General features: G+C 44.4%; 1 protein-coding gene across 1 annotated transcript in view; it reads right to left on the bottom strand.

The window, feature by feature from the left end:
* The window catches only part of ARHGAP35 (Rho GTPase activating protein 35), a 110,537-nt gene that overhangs the window by 39,059 nt on the left and 57,107 nt on the right, over positions 1-14,371 (bottom strand). The window contains exon 3 of the mRNA XM_081807169.1: positions 8,920-9,064. Within this exon, the coding sequence (XP_081663295.1) occupies positions 8,920-9,064 (145 nt within the window). The remainder of the gene's footprint in view (positions 1-8,919; positions 9,065-14,371) is intronic.

The following is a 14,371-nucleotide window of genomic DNA, read 5'->3' as shown; positions in this document are numbered from 1 at the left end:
ACACACACTGGAATATTATGCAGCCATCAAAAAATTGAAATCTTGCCATTTGCAACGACATGGATGGAACCAGAGGGTATTATGCTAAGTGAAATAAGTCAATCAGAGAAAGACAATTATCATATGATCTCACTGATATGAGGAATTTGATAAAGACAGAGGATCATAGGGAAAGGGAGGGAAAAATGAAACAAGACGAAACCAGAGAGGGAGACAAACCATAAGAGACTCTTAATCAAACAAATTAAGCAAACAAACTGAGGGTTGCTGGAGTGGGGGCGGGGGGGCAGGGGGGATGGGGTGGCTGGGTGATGGACATTGGGGAGGGTATGTGCTATGGTGAGCGCTGTGAATTGTGTAAGACGATGAATCACAGACCTGTACCCCTGAAACAAATAATACATATGTTAATAAAAATAAAATAAAATAAAGCTTAACAGAAATTTTTAAAAAATTGGGATTTAAAACCGTTTTGTGACCACAGCGAGGTATAAAGATAGCATACTAGGATACAGGAGGACTGTGAGTGGGCTCTAAAAGTTAAGTCCTCCAGGGGTGCCTGGGTGGCTCAGTCGTTAAGCATCTGCCTTCTACTCAGGTCATAATCCCAGGGTCCTGGGATCGAGCCCCACATCGGACTCCCTGCTCTGCAGGAAGCCTGTTTCTCCCTCTCCCACTGCCCCTGCTTGTGTCTCTTTGTGTCAAATAAATAAAATCTAAAAAAAATAAAAGTGAGTCCTCCAGCGAGATGAACTCTGGCCAGGACTGAATATTCCTACTTCCTGCCATGCATCGGAGAGCAGCTTGGCCAATGTTCTCTTTTCACTCAGGAGTCACACTACTATAGAAGGGAGTCAGGGGCTCCACTGCCCTGACAATATTCCATGTGGAGGAAAACTGGGGGAAGAAAGTGTTCTAGCCAGAAATATAAAGTCAGTCTGACCTCCGGCGGTGACCCCAGAGCAGCTGCAGAAGATCCATGCCCCCTTCTAGCCTGATCACGGAATTAGAGCAGAAAGTGAAAAGCTGTGATTCTATCAGCACAGCAAGCACAGAGGCGCTCTCTGAGCCTGGGCTGGGCTCAAAGCATCTGCAAATCAATCCAAAAGCTGTTCTACCTACTGGCCATTTCTTGAACACGTTCCAATTTTAGGAAATATGAAACGAGGGTAGTGAACTGGTCAGAAAGCTCAGGAAAAAAGACAGATGCAATCCAAAACCAATCTCCGCCTGTAACGTTAGCAGAAGCCCTAAGAATATGGGGCACTGGAGAGCTCCAACAGGGTCCTGGTGACTGCAGGAGCAGCAAATTTTGAGGGGAGAAGGCAGTGATCCTTTCCTTCTGGTCTGTGTCTAGGAGGAGCTGGCAATTTACTCACCAAGTATGAGGAGGAAACAAGGCCGTCACAGGTGTCTGCTGCAGGCAACCCCCGGCAGGCAACCCCCGGAATGTCGGGCTGCCGGTAAACAAAGCTTCTCTCCCACCCCCAATCCCTGCCGCCCCAACTCCTGCCCACCCTCTTCTCAGGTCTAAGATTAAAATGCAGTTGGCCTGGGGGCGCCTGGGTGGCTCAGTCGTTAAGCGTCTGCCTCCCGCCTAGGTCATGATCCCAGGGTCCTGGGATCGAGCCCCGCATCGGGCTCCCTGCTCAGCGGGAAACCTGCTTCTCCCTCTCCCACTCCGCCTGCTTGTGCTCCCTCTCTCGCTCTCTCTCTCTCTCTGTCAAATAAATAAATAAAATATTAAAAAAAAAAAAAAGCAGTTGGCCTGGAGATGGAATTATAAAGATGATGCCCAAGGTATATACAGTGTAAAATTAAAACAAAATACAAGCTTCAGAACGGTATGCACATGATCTCCTGTTTTTAAGCGTTTGGGGGAGGGTAATATTAGCAGAAAACATAATTCAACTACTCAGATTACTTCCAGAGATAGGGATTAAAGGACTGTCACTTTGTTATATATCTGTATTTATAATAATTTTTTACTGTGAGCAAGTTTATGACTCTCGTAATTAGAAAAAATAATAAGGTGGGCGCCTGGGTGGCTTAGTTGGTTAAGAGACTGCCTTCGGCTCGAGTCATGATCCTGGAGTCCCGGGATCGAGTCCCATATCGGGCTCCCTGCTCGGCAGGGAGTCTGCTTCTCCCTCTGACCCTCCTCCCTCTCATGCTCTCTGTCTCTCATTCTCTCTGTCTCAAATAAATAAATAAAATCTTTTTTAAAAAAAAGAAAAAATAATAAGGTGATGGGATGGTTCAAGATGTCCCAATTCACAACACTCACGCTCCTGCCTCTCCAATGCAAGGTCTTGGCAAGTAGGTTTTTGGCACTGCTGCCGGCTGGGACCCTGGCTGTGAAGGGGTGGGGAGCAACCCAGGCCCTGAGGCACACAAGGAAAGGGGCTTCTTTCTGGATTTCGTTCCCACCACCGTGGGCAGGAGTGCGAGCTCCCAAGTACTGCCTTTGAAAGTGATGATGCAATGTTTTATTACCAGGACAAGCAAAGTGCCCAGGTGTATGAGAAAGATACAAAAACTATGACTTTTGACTGAACTGCTTAGGACAGACCTGGCAAACACGTTTCATTTGGAGTGTCCTCTCCAATCAGCTAGACGAACTGCCTGAATTACCACATGGAAACGAGTCATAGGACGACTTCTATCATGAGCAAGAGAGGGAGATGGGATGGAGAGGTCCGGTGGCAGCAGAGGCTCTCCCTTAAGTGTAAGTTCAGTATAAGTTAGTCAGACCTGGGAAAATACCTAATCCATAATTCATTCACTCATTCAACAAAGTCTCATCAGTCCCAGGCCTCTGCTCAGACAGAAGCCACGTGATGAGGTAGCCATGGGTGGTGTCAGAAGGGAGCTGAGGATGATGGAGAGGTACAGACAGCACGCCACGCAAGGGGACATTCTACAAGACAACTGTCTAGACTTTTCAAATAAGGTCATCATTCAAAACAAAACAAAAGGCAAAGAGAACTGTTCTGGACTGAAAGGGACAAAGGAAGCAATAGCCAAATGTACTGTGAACACTGCTTGGATCTTAGAACAAAATCTCAGCTGTAAGAGATAGTTTTAAGTCAACTGAGTAAATTTAAACATGGAACATATGTGAAATACTACTGAATTAATGCTATTATTCTTAAAAGTGATAATGTTATTGCAGTTATAGAGGAGAAACTCCTTAAGTTTAGGGATAAACGCTGAGATTTTTAGGAGTGCAGCTTATTCTCAAATGGTTTAACAACAATAAAAATTAGGGGAACAAAGGGCAAATGTGGCAAAATGTTAACCCCTGGTGAATACTGAGTGATCATCATACTACTCACAATTCAGAAGCTGGGGAGAAAAGTCAAGTCATGATATTTACATTTAATGGTAGAGTCTGACGGGCAGTAGAAAGAAGAACCAAATGTACAACTGGTGAAGCTACAGCGACAACCAGCACACACTGAGCCCTTGCCTGGGCCACATGCCACACTCAGCGCCTCAGTGCAAGTCCCCTGGAACCCTAGTGGCTGCCCCTGGAGGCAGATCCTGTCATCACCCCCAGTTTACAGATGAGCAAATGGCAGAACAATGATTCCAGACCTGGTCTAACTGCAGATCTGAAGCTCTGTATCACTACTCCAAAATGCCTGTCCTAGCTAATCTGCTTCTTTAAGTATTAAGTACATCAGAAGAAAATGCTACATGAGCCCCCAAACAGGGGAATGGTTAAATGATCTGTGATCCAGCACTTTCCTGGAACATTATGCAGCAATTAAATGTCATATTCTTTGAGGGAGATCCCCTCTGCTTGCTAGATGGGATGCTGCCCGATTCATGAATACTTAATAAAACCAGTTGCTCTTCTAATTAAAAAAAAAGTCATATTCTCACGAAGTAGTTAACGACAGGGAGCATGCTCACAAAGCAATGTCTGGTTTAAAAAGCAGTGATTCTTGGGGCCCCTGGGTGGCTCAGTCGTTAAGCGTCTGCCTTCGGCTCAGGTCATGATCCCAGGGTCCTGGGATCGAGCCCCGCACTGGGCTCTCTGCTCTGCGGGAGGCCTGCTTCTCCCTCTCCCACTCCCCCTATTCGTGTTCCCTCTCTCACTGTGTCTGTCTCTGTCAAATAAATAAATAAAATATTTAAAAATAAAAATAAAAAGCAGTGATTCTCAAAAAATGGTCCTCCAACCCACCTCTTGGTTACTGAATTCTTTTCCTGCAGGAAAACAGGAGTAGGTAAGCTGGTAAACTCAGGGCTCTTTTGCCTCATCTAAGTTATGCTAAAAAATTTTTGAGAACTGTCATACTGCATATTCTGAATTATGTAAAAGTAAAAACCAACACACATTGCAGAGAAATAAGGCTATAAGGAAATACAGCAGACCATTAACAGTGGTATTCACTAAGTGGAAGATCAATGACTCTTTAAATTCTTTTTCACAGTTTTTGTCATTTGCTGAATTTCTACTATAAACATGCCTAAATTTTATGAAGAGGAAAAAAATTCTTTTAAGGAAAAGAGCACACAATCCACTCCCCCCCCATACACGCTAAATTCATAGATACCAGGTTTAATTTTTTTCCCGAAATTCTACAAAAGTACAAACTAATGCCAACGAGGGGATGTATATAACCAAAATGTAAAAGGAGGGAGGGAGAGAGTAAGGAAGGAAGGAAGGACAGAAAGAAGGAAGGAAGAAGGGGAAAACAATGGAATTAAGGTATTCCAGGTTGAAGACCACTCATTTAATCAATAGGTAATGTATATTGTGTGCCACACTCAGGAGATAAGAACAGAGAATCCTACTCTCAGCAAGTTGAAATGTGCCTGAGAACTACCAGGGAGGTTACATTCAAAGGGCTACTGGGGGTGGGGAGTCTTGGAAGAACGAGGACAAGCTCCAGAGGCAAGGAGGAATGTCGGATACATTTCACACTACATGAAGAACACAGACAAAGCAGAGAAATACCAAGAAATTCTGCTTGTGGGAATGCAAGCTGATGCAGCCACCCAAGAAAACAGTATGGAGTTCCTCAACAAGTTGAAAATAGAGCTACCCTACGACCCAGCAATTGCACTACTGGGTATTTACCCCAAAGATACAAATGTAGTGATCCGAAGGGGCACCTGCACCCCAATGTTTATAGCAGCATGTCCACAATAGCCAAACTATGGAAAGAGCCCAGATGTCCATAGACAGAAGAATGAATAAAGAAGACATGGTATATATATACAATGGAATACTACTCGGCCATCAAAAAAATGAAATCTTGCCATTTGCAACAACATGGATGGAACTAGAGGGTATTATGCTAAGTGAAATAAGTCAGTCAGAGAAAGACAATTATCATATGATCTCACTGATATGTGGAATTTAAGAAACAAAACAGAGAATCATAGGGGAAGAGAAGAAAAAATAAAACAAGATGAAACCAGAGAGGGAGACAAACCATAAGAGACTCTTAATCACAGGAAACAAACTGAGGGTTGCTGCAGTGGAGGGGGGTGGGGGGATGGGGTAACTGTATGACAGACAGTAAGGACGGCATGTGATGTAATGAGCACTGGGTACTACATAAGACTGCTGAATCACTGACCTCTACCTCTGAAACCAATAATACATTATATGTTAATTAATTTAAATTTTTAAAATGGAAAAATAAAGAATTCAGCTTGTATTCTTATAAGACAATTTAAAAATTAATGCTTGTTGTAGTTAAAACAGAAAGTGGGGGAGAGAAAAAGAAGAATGAAGGGAGAGAGGGACAGAGGAAGGCGGGGGGGCACGGGGCAGGAAGGTAGGCAGACAAGCATAACAGTACTGTGTATGGGAGGAGGCAAGACTGTGGCCCGCGTCTGGTAGGCAATGAGGCAGTAAGAAGAGCTTTTTGGTAGAGGAACGGTCATGTAATCAGGATGGACTGCGGAGGGTGATGGTGGGGAAGCGGAAATGAAATGGAGGGGACAAAGCCCAGAGATGATGAAGCAGAAGTGACAGACTTGGGAGCTGACTGGAGATGACCCTGAAGCGCCAAGCTTTGGGTGACAGGGCAGACAGTGGCGCAGTCTCACAGAGCTTTAAGAAAAGCAGCAGCTTGGTAGTGGCTGGTGGTGAAGTCTTATATCCGAAAGGATTCATAAGCAGAATGGCAAGGAGAGGCATAATTTTATCATTGGAGAGCAAAAAGTGAATCATAGGCTAAGAATGAAAGAAGCAAGGTGCGTGGGGCAGGTCAAGACCACTGATGTGCTCAGCTAGAGGGCATGTGGTTAACATCCCGGCACCTTGGGCTACCACGGGTGAGCCACTTGAGGAGACCATTCACACAAGGCTCCCCGTGAAAAGGGAAAGCTCTCCTTGACAGGAGAAAACCAACTAATAAATGCTGAAGGAATCAGGGAGTAAAACTACGGGCAAAGGGTAGCTTTGCAGTAGAGAAGCTTAGTACATACCACATCACCTTAACCAAGTGATCAAAGTGAACGCTGCCAGTGATGGGACAAACTGACATCATGTGCCACATGATGTGATGCATCGAGAAGGACACGGCATCACTTCCCTGCTGTTTCTGCCCCAGGTGCAAGTATGAAGCTAACCACGAGGAAAACACCCCAAAAACAAACAAAAAGCACCAAACTGAGGAGGAACCTACTACAAAATAATTTATCTGTATTCTTCAAAATTATCAAGGCCTTGGGGCACCTTCGGCTCAGGTCATGATCTCAGGGTCCTAGGATAGAGCCCCGCATCGGGCTCCCTGCTCAGCCAGGAGCCTGCTTCTCCCTCTCCCTCTGCTGCTCCCCATGCTTTCTCTCTGTCAAATAAATAAAAGCTTTAAAAAACAGCAACAAAAAAACTATCAAGGCCATGAAAAATGAATAGACTAAACTGTTCTAGATTAAGAGAGACTAGAGGCTTGACATGTAAACCTATCATGTGGTCCAGGGTTAGCTCCTGGACCAAAACAATTTTTGTGTTTTGCTATAAAGGACATTACTGGGACAACTGATGAAATGAAAATATCCACAGATTAGGGTAGGTTAGTGCTGGGTCGGTGTTAATGTCCTAAGTGTGATAGCTGCTTGGTGATTATGTAAGAGAATGTTTTTAGAAAATACCCACGGAGGTAGTTAGAAGTAAAGGTGCATCAGATCTACAAACTTTCAAACATTTCAGAAAAAAGATACAAATATATACAGAAAGAATGGTATGGGGAAACTGGTAAAATACATTTGAGGAACCTGGGGATTTTTCTAACTTTCAATTTGTTTAAACTTATAATTTCTGTGCCTTTCCAATAAATCTAAAATAATTTCAAAACAAAAAGTTCAGGAAAAAGTGCCCTCCCCCTCCCTGAGATGACACAAACTGTCTCTCTGAAGTGCTAGGTCAACAAGTAGAGGCTTCAGTCACCTAAATCTTTTTTAATAAAGATTTTTTTTTTAGAGATTTTATTTATTTATTTGACAGAGAGAGACTCAGCGAGAGAGGGAACACAAGCAGGGGGAATGGGAGAGTTCTGGAGAAGCAGGCTTCCCGCGGAGCAGGGAGCCCGACGCGGGGCTCGATCCCAGGACCCCGAGATCACGACCTGAGCCGAAGGCAGACGCTTAACGACTGAGCCATCCAGGCGCCCCCTGAATCAAATCTTTGTGCAGATTTTCTCCTTGCCCAAGGGAGAGGAGCCAGAAAGAAATGGATATAAAACCAGTGTCAAAAAGATGGACACTGAGAAAAGGCTTTGGGAACCGAATGAACTAAACAAAGCTGCAGATCTGCTATGATTAGGCAAAGTGCTTACTGTGATTCCAGCCCGGTGTGTTGCAGAGAAAACCCTGGAAATAACTACAAAGTCTTTAGCAGGCTTCAACTTGAAACCTATTTTCCCTGATTTGGCACATCCTAAGTAAATATTAACACTGTCATGCAGCTTAATAGGATGCCTGGGAGGCTGTGCACACCACACAATACTTAGTATCATCACAGATAACACTGGAATCAGAAAGAACACAGAGGAACGCTCTAATCCCTACCTTGGTTTCAAATTAGTTTAAGCCTATATTCTTGAGCTCAACTGTTAATGCTCAAGAACTGACATAACCATGGGCCTACTATGCTACCTTCTCCTCAAACTCCTCAGCTCTGAAAGCACCCAGGAGAAAACCAAGGGAAACAATGGCATGAAAACGGAAGCTCCAGAGGTTTCAAAAGAGAGGCCGAAGAGACACGTTATGGGATCACACTAAATGAACGAAATAAATGTTTCCAACACAGGGAAAGTTTTGTCACTTCAAGAACAATGTGGAAACTATTAAGACAGCTGGTCTTCATGGTAACACCAAGTTGTCAGTGGAGTTGAAATATAGCTGCCTGACCAGAAGATATCCAACGATCCTCGCTGGTTTTTGACCTCAGGAAAAAAATTCTGTCCGTAATGAATCTCAGGCACCAGCTAAACAGCCAAGGGCTGTAACGGCCACAACCACTCCTTCACTGTATTAAGCCAAACCACACTAGCATGTGTCCAGTACAGTGCTGCAGACACAACCATAACAGGACCCTTCCCCTGCCCTCAAGCAGCTGACAGATCCACGGGGACCCAGACAGACAGGCTGTCTGCTATGACAGGGAGCTGAGCAAGCACAGAGGAGGCACCTAACACCAGCCCCAGCTGCAGTCCCGAGAACAGGATGCTCCGCACACTGAAAGGTCTAATGGATCCTGTATGACAGCCTCAGAACTACACGCCGACGGAGGACCCGCAAGTCTGACCGCTGTCCTGACTGCTCAGCTCCTTCTCCGAAAGCCTCTCACATTTAAGGAGAGATGATCCCAGAGCCCCCAGAGGGCTCAGGCCGCTGGGAAGTATCCCGTAGACAGTGAAAGCCGTCATCAGCCCTGGGTCGCACTCTTACCTGTAGCTTCAATGTACTCAATACACCTCTCGATAAAAACAGGGATGGGCTTCTCTGGAGTCACGACAGTTGTCAAGGGCACCCCAAAATAGTTACTCTCCCAGGTTGCCTTTGTGATGGATGGCCGGGGTTTGGGCTTTGGTTTCTGTACAAGAAAGAGAAAAGAAAGCACAAAAACAAAGTGAGTATCAACACACAACTCAAACATCGGTAAGGCTTCCAGAAGGGAACTCACGGTGGTGTGGAAACTGTTGGAAAGACTCCAAACAGGATAGAGACCCACTTGCTCATCTCACTAGTTTTGTATTTTCTAGCCTCCAAATATCACACAAGATGCCAGCAAGTTGACACACAGTCACACCTCAAGTGTGAGACTGCATTATCAAAACAAAGGTGTTTATAAGAAGCAGGCCATGTTTAGTTAGTAACAATGAGATGACTATCCACATCCTTTATCAGGGGTGCCCTGGAGTAAACAGGAAGTTTTCCAAACATCCCATATGGATAATGAATGTTATATACTCAAAGACGGCTAAAATCTTTAAAAAGATAAAAGATGGAATTGAGAATGAGTAATTTCCTCTTTCCAGAAAAGAAATAGAGCACACATTCTGCAGGGCTGAAAGCTCCAAGGGAGAACTTCCTTTGCTAGATTGGCCTGGGGTTAATTCTCAGTGGCTTTGGAATTAGGAAAGGGTAAAAGCAAGTAATCAAACAGGACAAAGAAGAGAATACTTGTCTCTTTCCCAGCAGTCCCCTTCATCAGTAACACAAGCAGCAGCAGTAACAACTACTACTTGAGGGCTCACTAGGTACCAAGCAAGTCCCAAATACTATTTTTTTTAAATCTCATGACATTCCACTTTACCGAGGAAAAATGTCCCACGCACCTAAATGACACAACTAGTCAGTGACATGGCTGGGATCCAAACCCATGAGGGTCTGTCTCCAAAGCTCATGTTCATAAACACTATTGAGATACTCTGCTCCAAAATTATTCAATCCTTTTATTTTGAAGCTCACATGAGGAAAAAATACTCTAAACAAATGGCAAATTTCCTAAAAGCCACAGAAATACACCTGAAAATTTGGCCTTTTGGTAAAATATCTACTAAGGAGGAGGGTAACCAAAGAGGATCAACGTAAATGGACTCAGGTGCAGCTCCAGCAATTCCGTTTCATTTCCAAGTTAACGAGACCAAATCAGAAGGGCAGATTTATTACAAATGTATACAACCCATGTATTTAAAAGTATTTAGGGATAGGGCTCCTGGGTGGCTCAGTCAGTTGGGTGTCCAACTCTGGACTTCGGCTCGGGTTGTGATCTTGGGGTTGTGGAATCGAGCCCCATGGCAGGCTTTGCGCTCAGAGGGGAGTCGGCTTCCCCTCTCCCACTGACCCTCCCCTGCTCGTGCACGTGCGTGCTCCCCCACAAATAAATAAAATTTTTAAAAAGTATTTAGGGGATCTTTGTATAAAATCCACTAAAGGGGACAACGAACTAGCTTCTAGGTCAGGGTCAACCATTCCCCTTTCCTTATCCTGCCCAACCTCATTCCATTTGGTACCTCTATTTATATGGGAACAAATCACTTCCTGTTTAGTCTGAGATTCTTTGAGGACTTCCTGTACAAACAAGTGGCAAAAAAAAAAAAAAAAGGAACAGCTGAGAATAAAATGTACATGAAAGAAGGAACAAGCCCATTTGGGCTGGGGGGCTGACATCACCTGTAACGACCACCCAAAGGCAAATCTGTATAGAGCCTGCTAACTGATTCAGTCAGGAAGACTCTAATGCAATGCGAACGGATCTTGGGGTCCAAGAGAACCAGGCCCTCCACAAAGCTTACCCCTGTCCCTGTCCCGCTCCTCATAAAATCAGCCACACAGCCTCTCAGGGTGCAGGGAGTGACTGCCGCTATCTCTAGGCTCTGACCTAGACTTTTCACTAAAGAAGTAAGGAAAAAGCACATTAATGATTTATGATGTATCTTTACATGAGATAATTTAACCAATCTAGACTCTCTCCCAGGCATCTTCTACTTACAGGAAGTACAACATAAAGAATTTAAGGGCTGAAATCTTAACAGACCTGGGTTTGAATCCTGACAGACAAGTCCTGTGACTCTGGGTAAGTGACTTAGCATCTCAGGGACAGCACCTCCTCACAAGGGGTCTGAAGGTGAAATGTGCGGGACCTGACTCAGGGCCTAGCATACAGTAGCCACCCAATAATTCGAGGAAAGAGAGGGGGGAGTGCTTCTGTTGTCACACATTGCTGCAACCGGATAACCATGAGTCAAGCTATGCTCTCCCTTAAAAATGCCATATAGTTTAGGGTGCCTGGGTGGCTCAGTTCGTTAAGTAACTGCCTTCAGCTTCAGTCATGATCCTGCAGTCCTGGGATCGAGTCCCACGTCAGGCTCCCTGCTCAATGGGGAGTCTGCTTCTCCCTTTTACCCTCCCCCCTCTTGTGCTCTCTCTCTCTCTCTAATAAATAAATAAAATCTTAAAAAAAAAAAAGCCACATAGTTTAAATTATTAGCTCCAGAATCTGAATATACAAGGAAACCCATCTGGATTTCAGCGACATTCTTTTTAAAAATCTCAATCCTGGGCGCCTGGGTGGCTCAGTTGGTTAAGCGACTGCCTTCGGCTCAGGTCATGATCCTGGAGTCCCTGGATCGAGTCCCGCATCGGGCTCCCTGCTCGGCAGGGAGTCTGCTTCTCCCTCTCCCACTCCCCGTTTGTGTTCCCTCTCTCACTGTATCTTTCTCTGTCAAATAAATAAATAAAATCTTTAAAAAAAAAAAAATCTCAATCCTGCAGAATTTGCCTGTCAAAACTAACACAACAACAGCACTGTTCTTCAGTAAAACTGATGCTCTCAAATAAACTGTTAAGGAATTAAAAAATGGAACTTTAAGAAAAGCTGCAAGGAAGCAATTTTTCCAATCACCATAAAGCCTTCTAACCATAGTTCTAGTAAACAGATAATAAATTTTAATCATATACTTCCTCTACCTTCTCAATACTAAAACAAGATGATGAGGTGTGTTCTAACAATCTAAATTAGCTAGAAAATTCACCCTCCATCAACTGAGTACTATGCACTAGCCCCTCCCTCTTGCTTATGTTCTTTAGATGTATTATTTCACTCCAGATTCAAAACAGATCTGTGCATGTGGGTTTTAAGAACCCCATTTTAGGGGCGCCTGGGTGGCTCAGTCGTTAAGCGTCTGCCTTCGGCTCGGGTCATGATCCCAGGGTCCTGGGATCAGGCCCCGCATGGGGCTCCCTGCTCCGCGGGAGGCCTGCTTCTCCCTCTCCCACTCCCCCTGCTTGTGTTCCCTCTCTCACTGTGTCTCTCTCTGTCAAATAAAAAATCTTAAAAAAAAAAAAAAAAACCATTTTACAGATGAAGAAGCTGAGTCCTAAAAAAATTCAGTTACTTGCCCAAGTCAGTTCTGACTCCAAAACCTGTGCTCCTAACCACTGTGATTCACTACCTTCCTCTGAAAGTTCCCGGGAATGGCAAAATAAATAAATGGATAATGGAACAAATGATTAAGAGTACACTGACAATCTGGAGAATTTCTAAGGTAAAAAAGACCCACTCACATAAAATACCAAGGATCTGTAAGTTGGAAAAGGCAAGAACAGAGAACTATGTCAGTTATTTCAAATAGCTAAAGCACTATCTCATTGAAAGAGATCATTTTCTATAGTTCCAAAGGGTTATGTTGGGAGAGAGAAGAGGAGAACACAGATAGGCAATTTTGGCCAATAGAAAGAGAAATTTAAAAAACAAAATCCCCAGCTGTTTAAAAAGCTCTGTAAATACTCAAAGCAGAGACTGCAAACTACCTGCCATACCCATTGTCAAGGAGATTCTGCCATTCGATGGAAGGCTAAATTGGACAACTGCCTTTATCCCTCTCACCCCAAAGATCAAAGATCTAGTTCAGTGCTTCAACTTATAAAATGCGGGAATGGAGAGTAAGCTGTGGCAATAGCACCAACTCCCCTTGTAAATGACATGGATTCTCTCTCTCAGATTTAAACTGTGGTTTACTGAATGTCAAAACACCTCCGGAGAAGTAACTGAAGGCTCGGTAGGGTTTCACAAAATTAGGATGGGAATTCTTGTACAACTAATTCTAAACCTTTGTAGTAAGCCAATCAGACTTTGTGGTGCACGCCGAGAGGTGGGCCAGACTGCTGATATAACAAGCAACACATCAGGCACCCGAAGGGTTACTGGGCACGTGTCAGATGGAAACGCCACTCTTGTGAGTGGCCTGCCAGCTGTCTCAGTCCCCAGTCAGACATGGGTTGCTCGTTATGGGGTCCCTGGGGCACTCAGAGCAGCAGGCCCTTGGAGAGGAGAAAGTAATACCATCCCAACATCAATCTTCTTTTGAAGGCACTCACATCACAGGCTGAATTGAAAAAGGCATCTAGCCAGAGGAAACCAAACCCTGAGAATAATCTACACATCTGTGGCTCTAAGTAGTCTTACTGGGTCAAAAATGGAAAACGGTGATTAATTAGGAGTGGCCATGTGCAGGACACTGCTAGGTGCTCTGCACAATTATCTGAAACCTCACAACCACCTTCTAGGCAAGGGTTATTAGCACCATTTTATAGGTGAGAAGACAGGCTCAGAGATTCACACCCAGCACTGTGAGAGCCAGGATCCAGGGGCTAGTGATCTCTGAACACCAAAGCTCCTCTTTGCCCTATGTGAACTCTATGATGAAATGCCATGACAAAAACAAAGGACTGGGTCAGTTTGAGCCACCTTCATCTTGTCCTTTTGATAGATACATTTTTTGAATGAGTAACATAGGCCATTGTTCTTTACTTCAAGTTCCTTAAAAACATGCCTGATTCTTAGTCTTGATAATATCCAGATGGCAAAGGAAACAAAGAAATGAACCAACAGCTTACACCAGTGTGGTACTGCAAAGAAACAGTGACTAGAACTTGCCGCTGGCCCTTTGGCTTTTGAAACAAGGAAAGAGCATCACAGGAAACTCCCAACTTTGGCGGACTAGGAAAACATCTGTCACCTGCCTGTGGGGTGGTAAGCCCACTCCACAGCCCCTCCAAGTCCAGAGGGGCAAGAAAAAGGTTAGAATGCCAATCAAAGAATGAGAAGCAGCCCAGGGTAAGGCCCTTTCTATGAGGCTACAAGATGACTGGGTTCCAGGGCCTGACACGCAGTAGGCACTCAATAAATTTCCTGAACAAAAACAGTTTCCAATAATGCACAGGGCCAGTATTTCTTTACATTTTTCCAAGTTGAGCTGAGATGAGGACCATCTCTGTATGTACAGAAGCTTTTTCTCCTCCTAACATAGTGCTACTCTCCCGAAGATGTGAGGAGGTGAGGCTCAGAAGGTCTTAGTCATACGGACAGTACATCTCAGACTCCCTTTTTTAAAAA

This window comes from Leptonychotes weddellii, chromosome 16 (genome assembly GCF_054177405.1).
Source record: "Leptonychotes weddellii isolate Sample4059 chromosome 16, ASM5417740v2, whole genome shotgun sequence".
NCBI lineage: Eukaryota > Metazoa > Chordata > Mammalia > Carnivora > Phocidae > Leptonychotes > Leptonychotes weddellii.
This window is presented reverse-complemented; position numbering and strand designations above follow the sequence as displayed.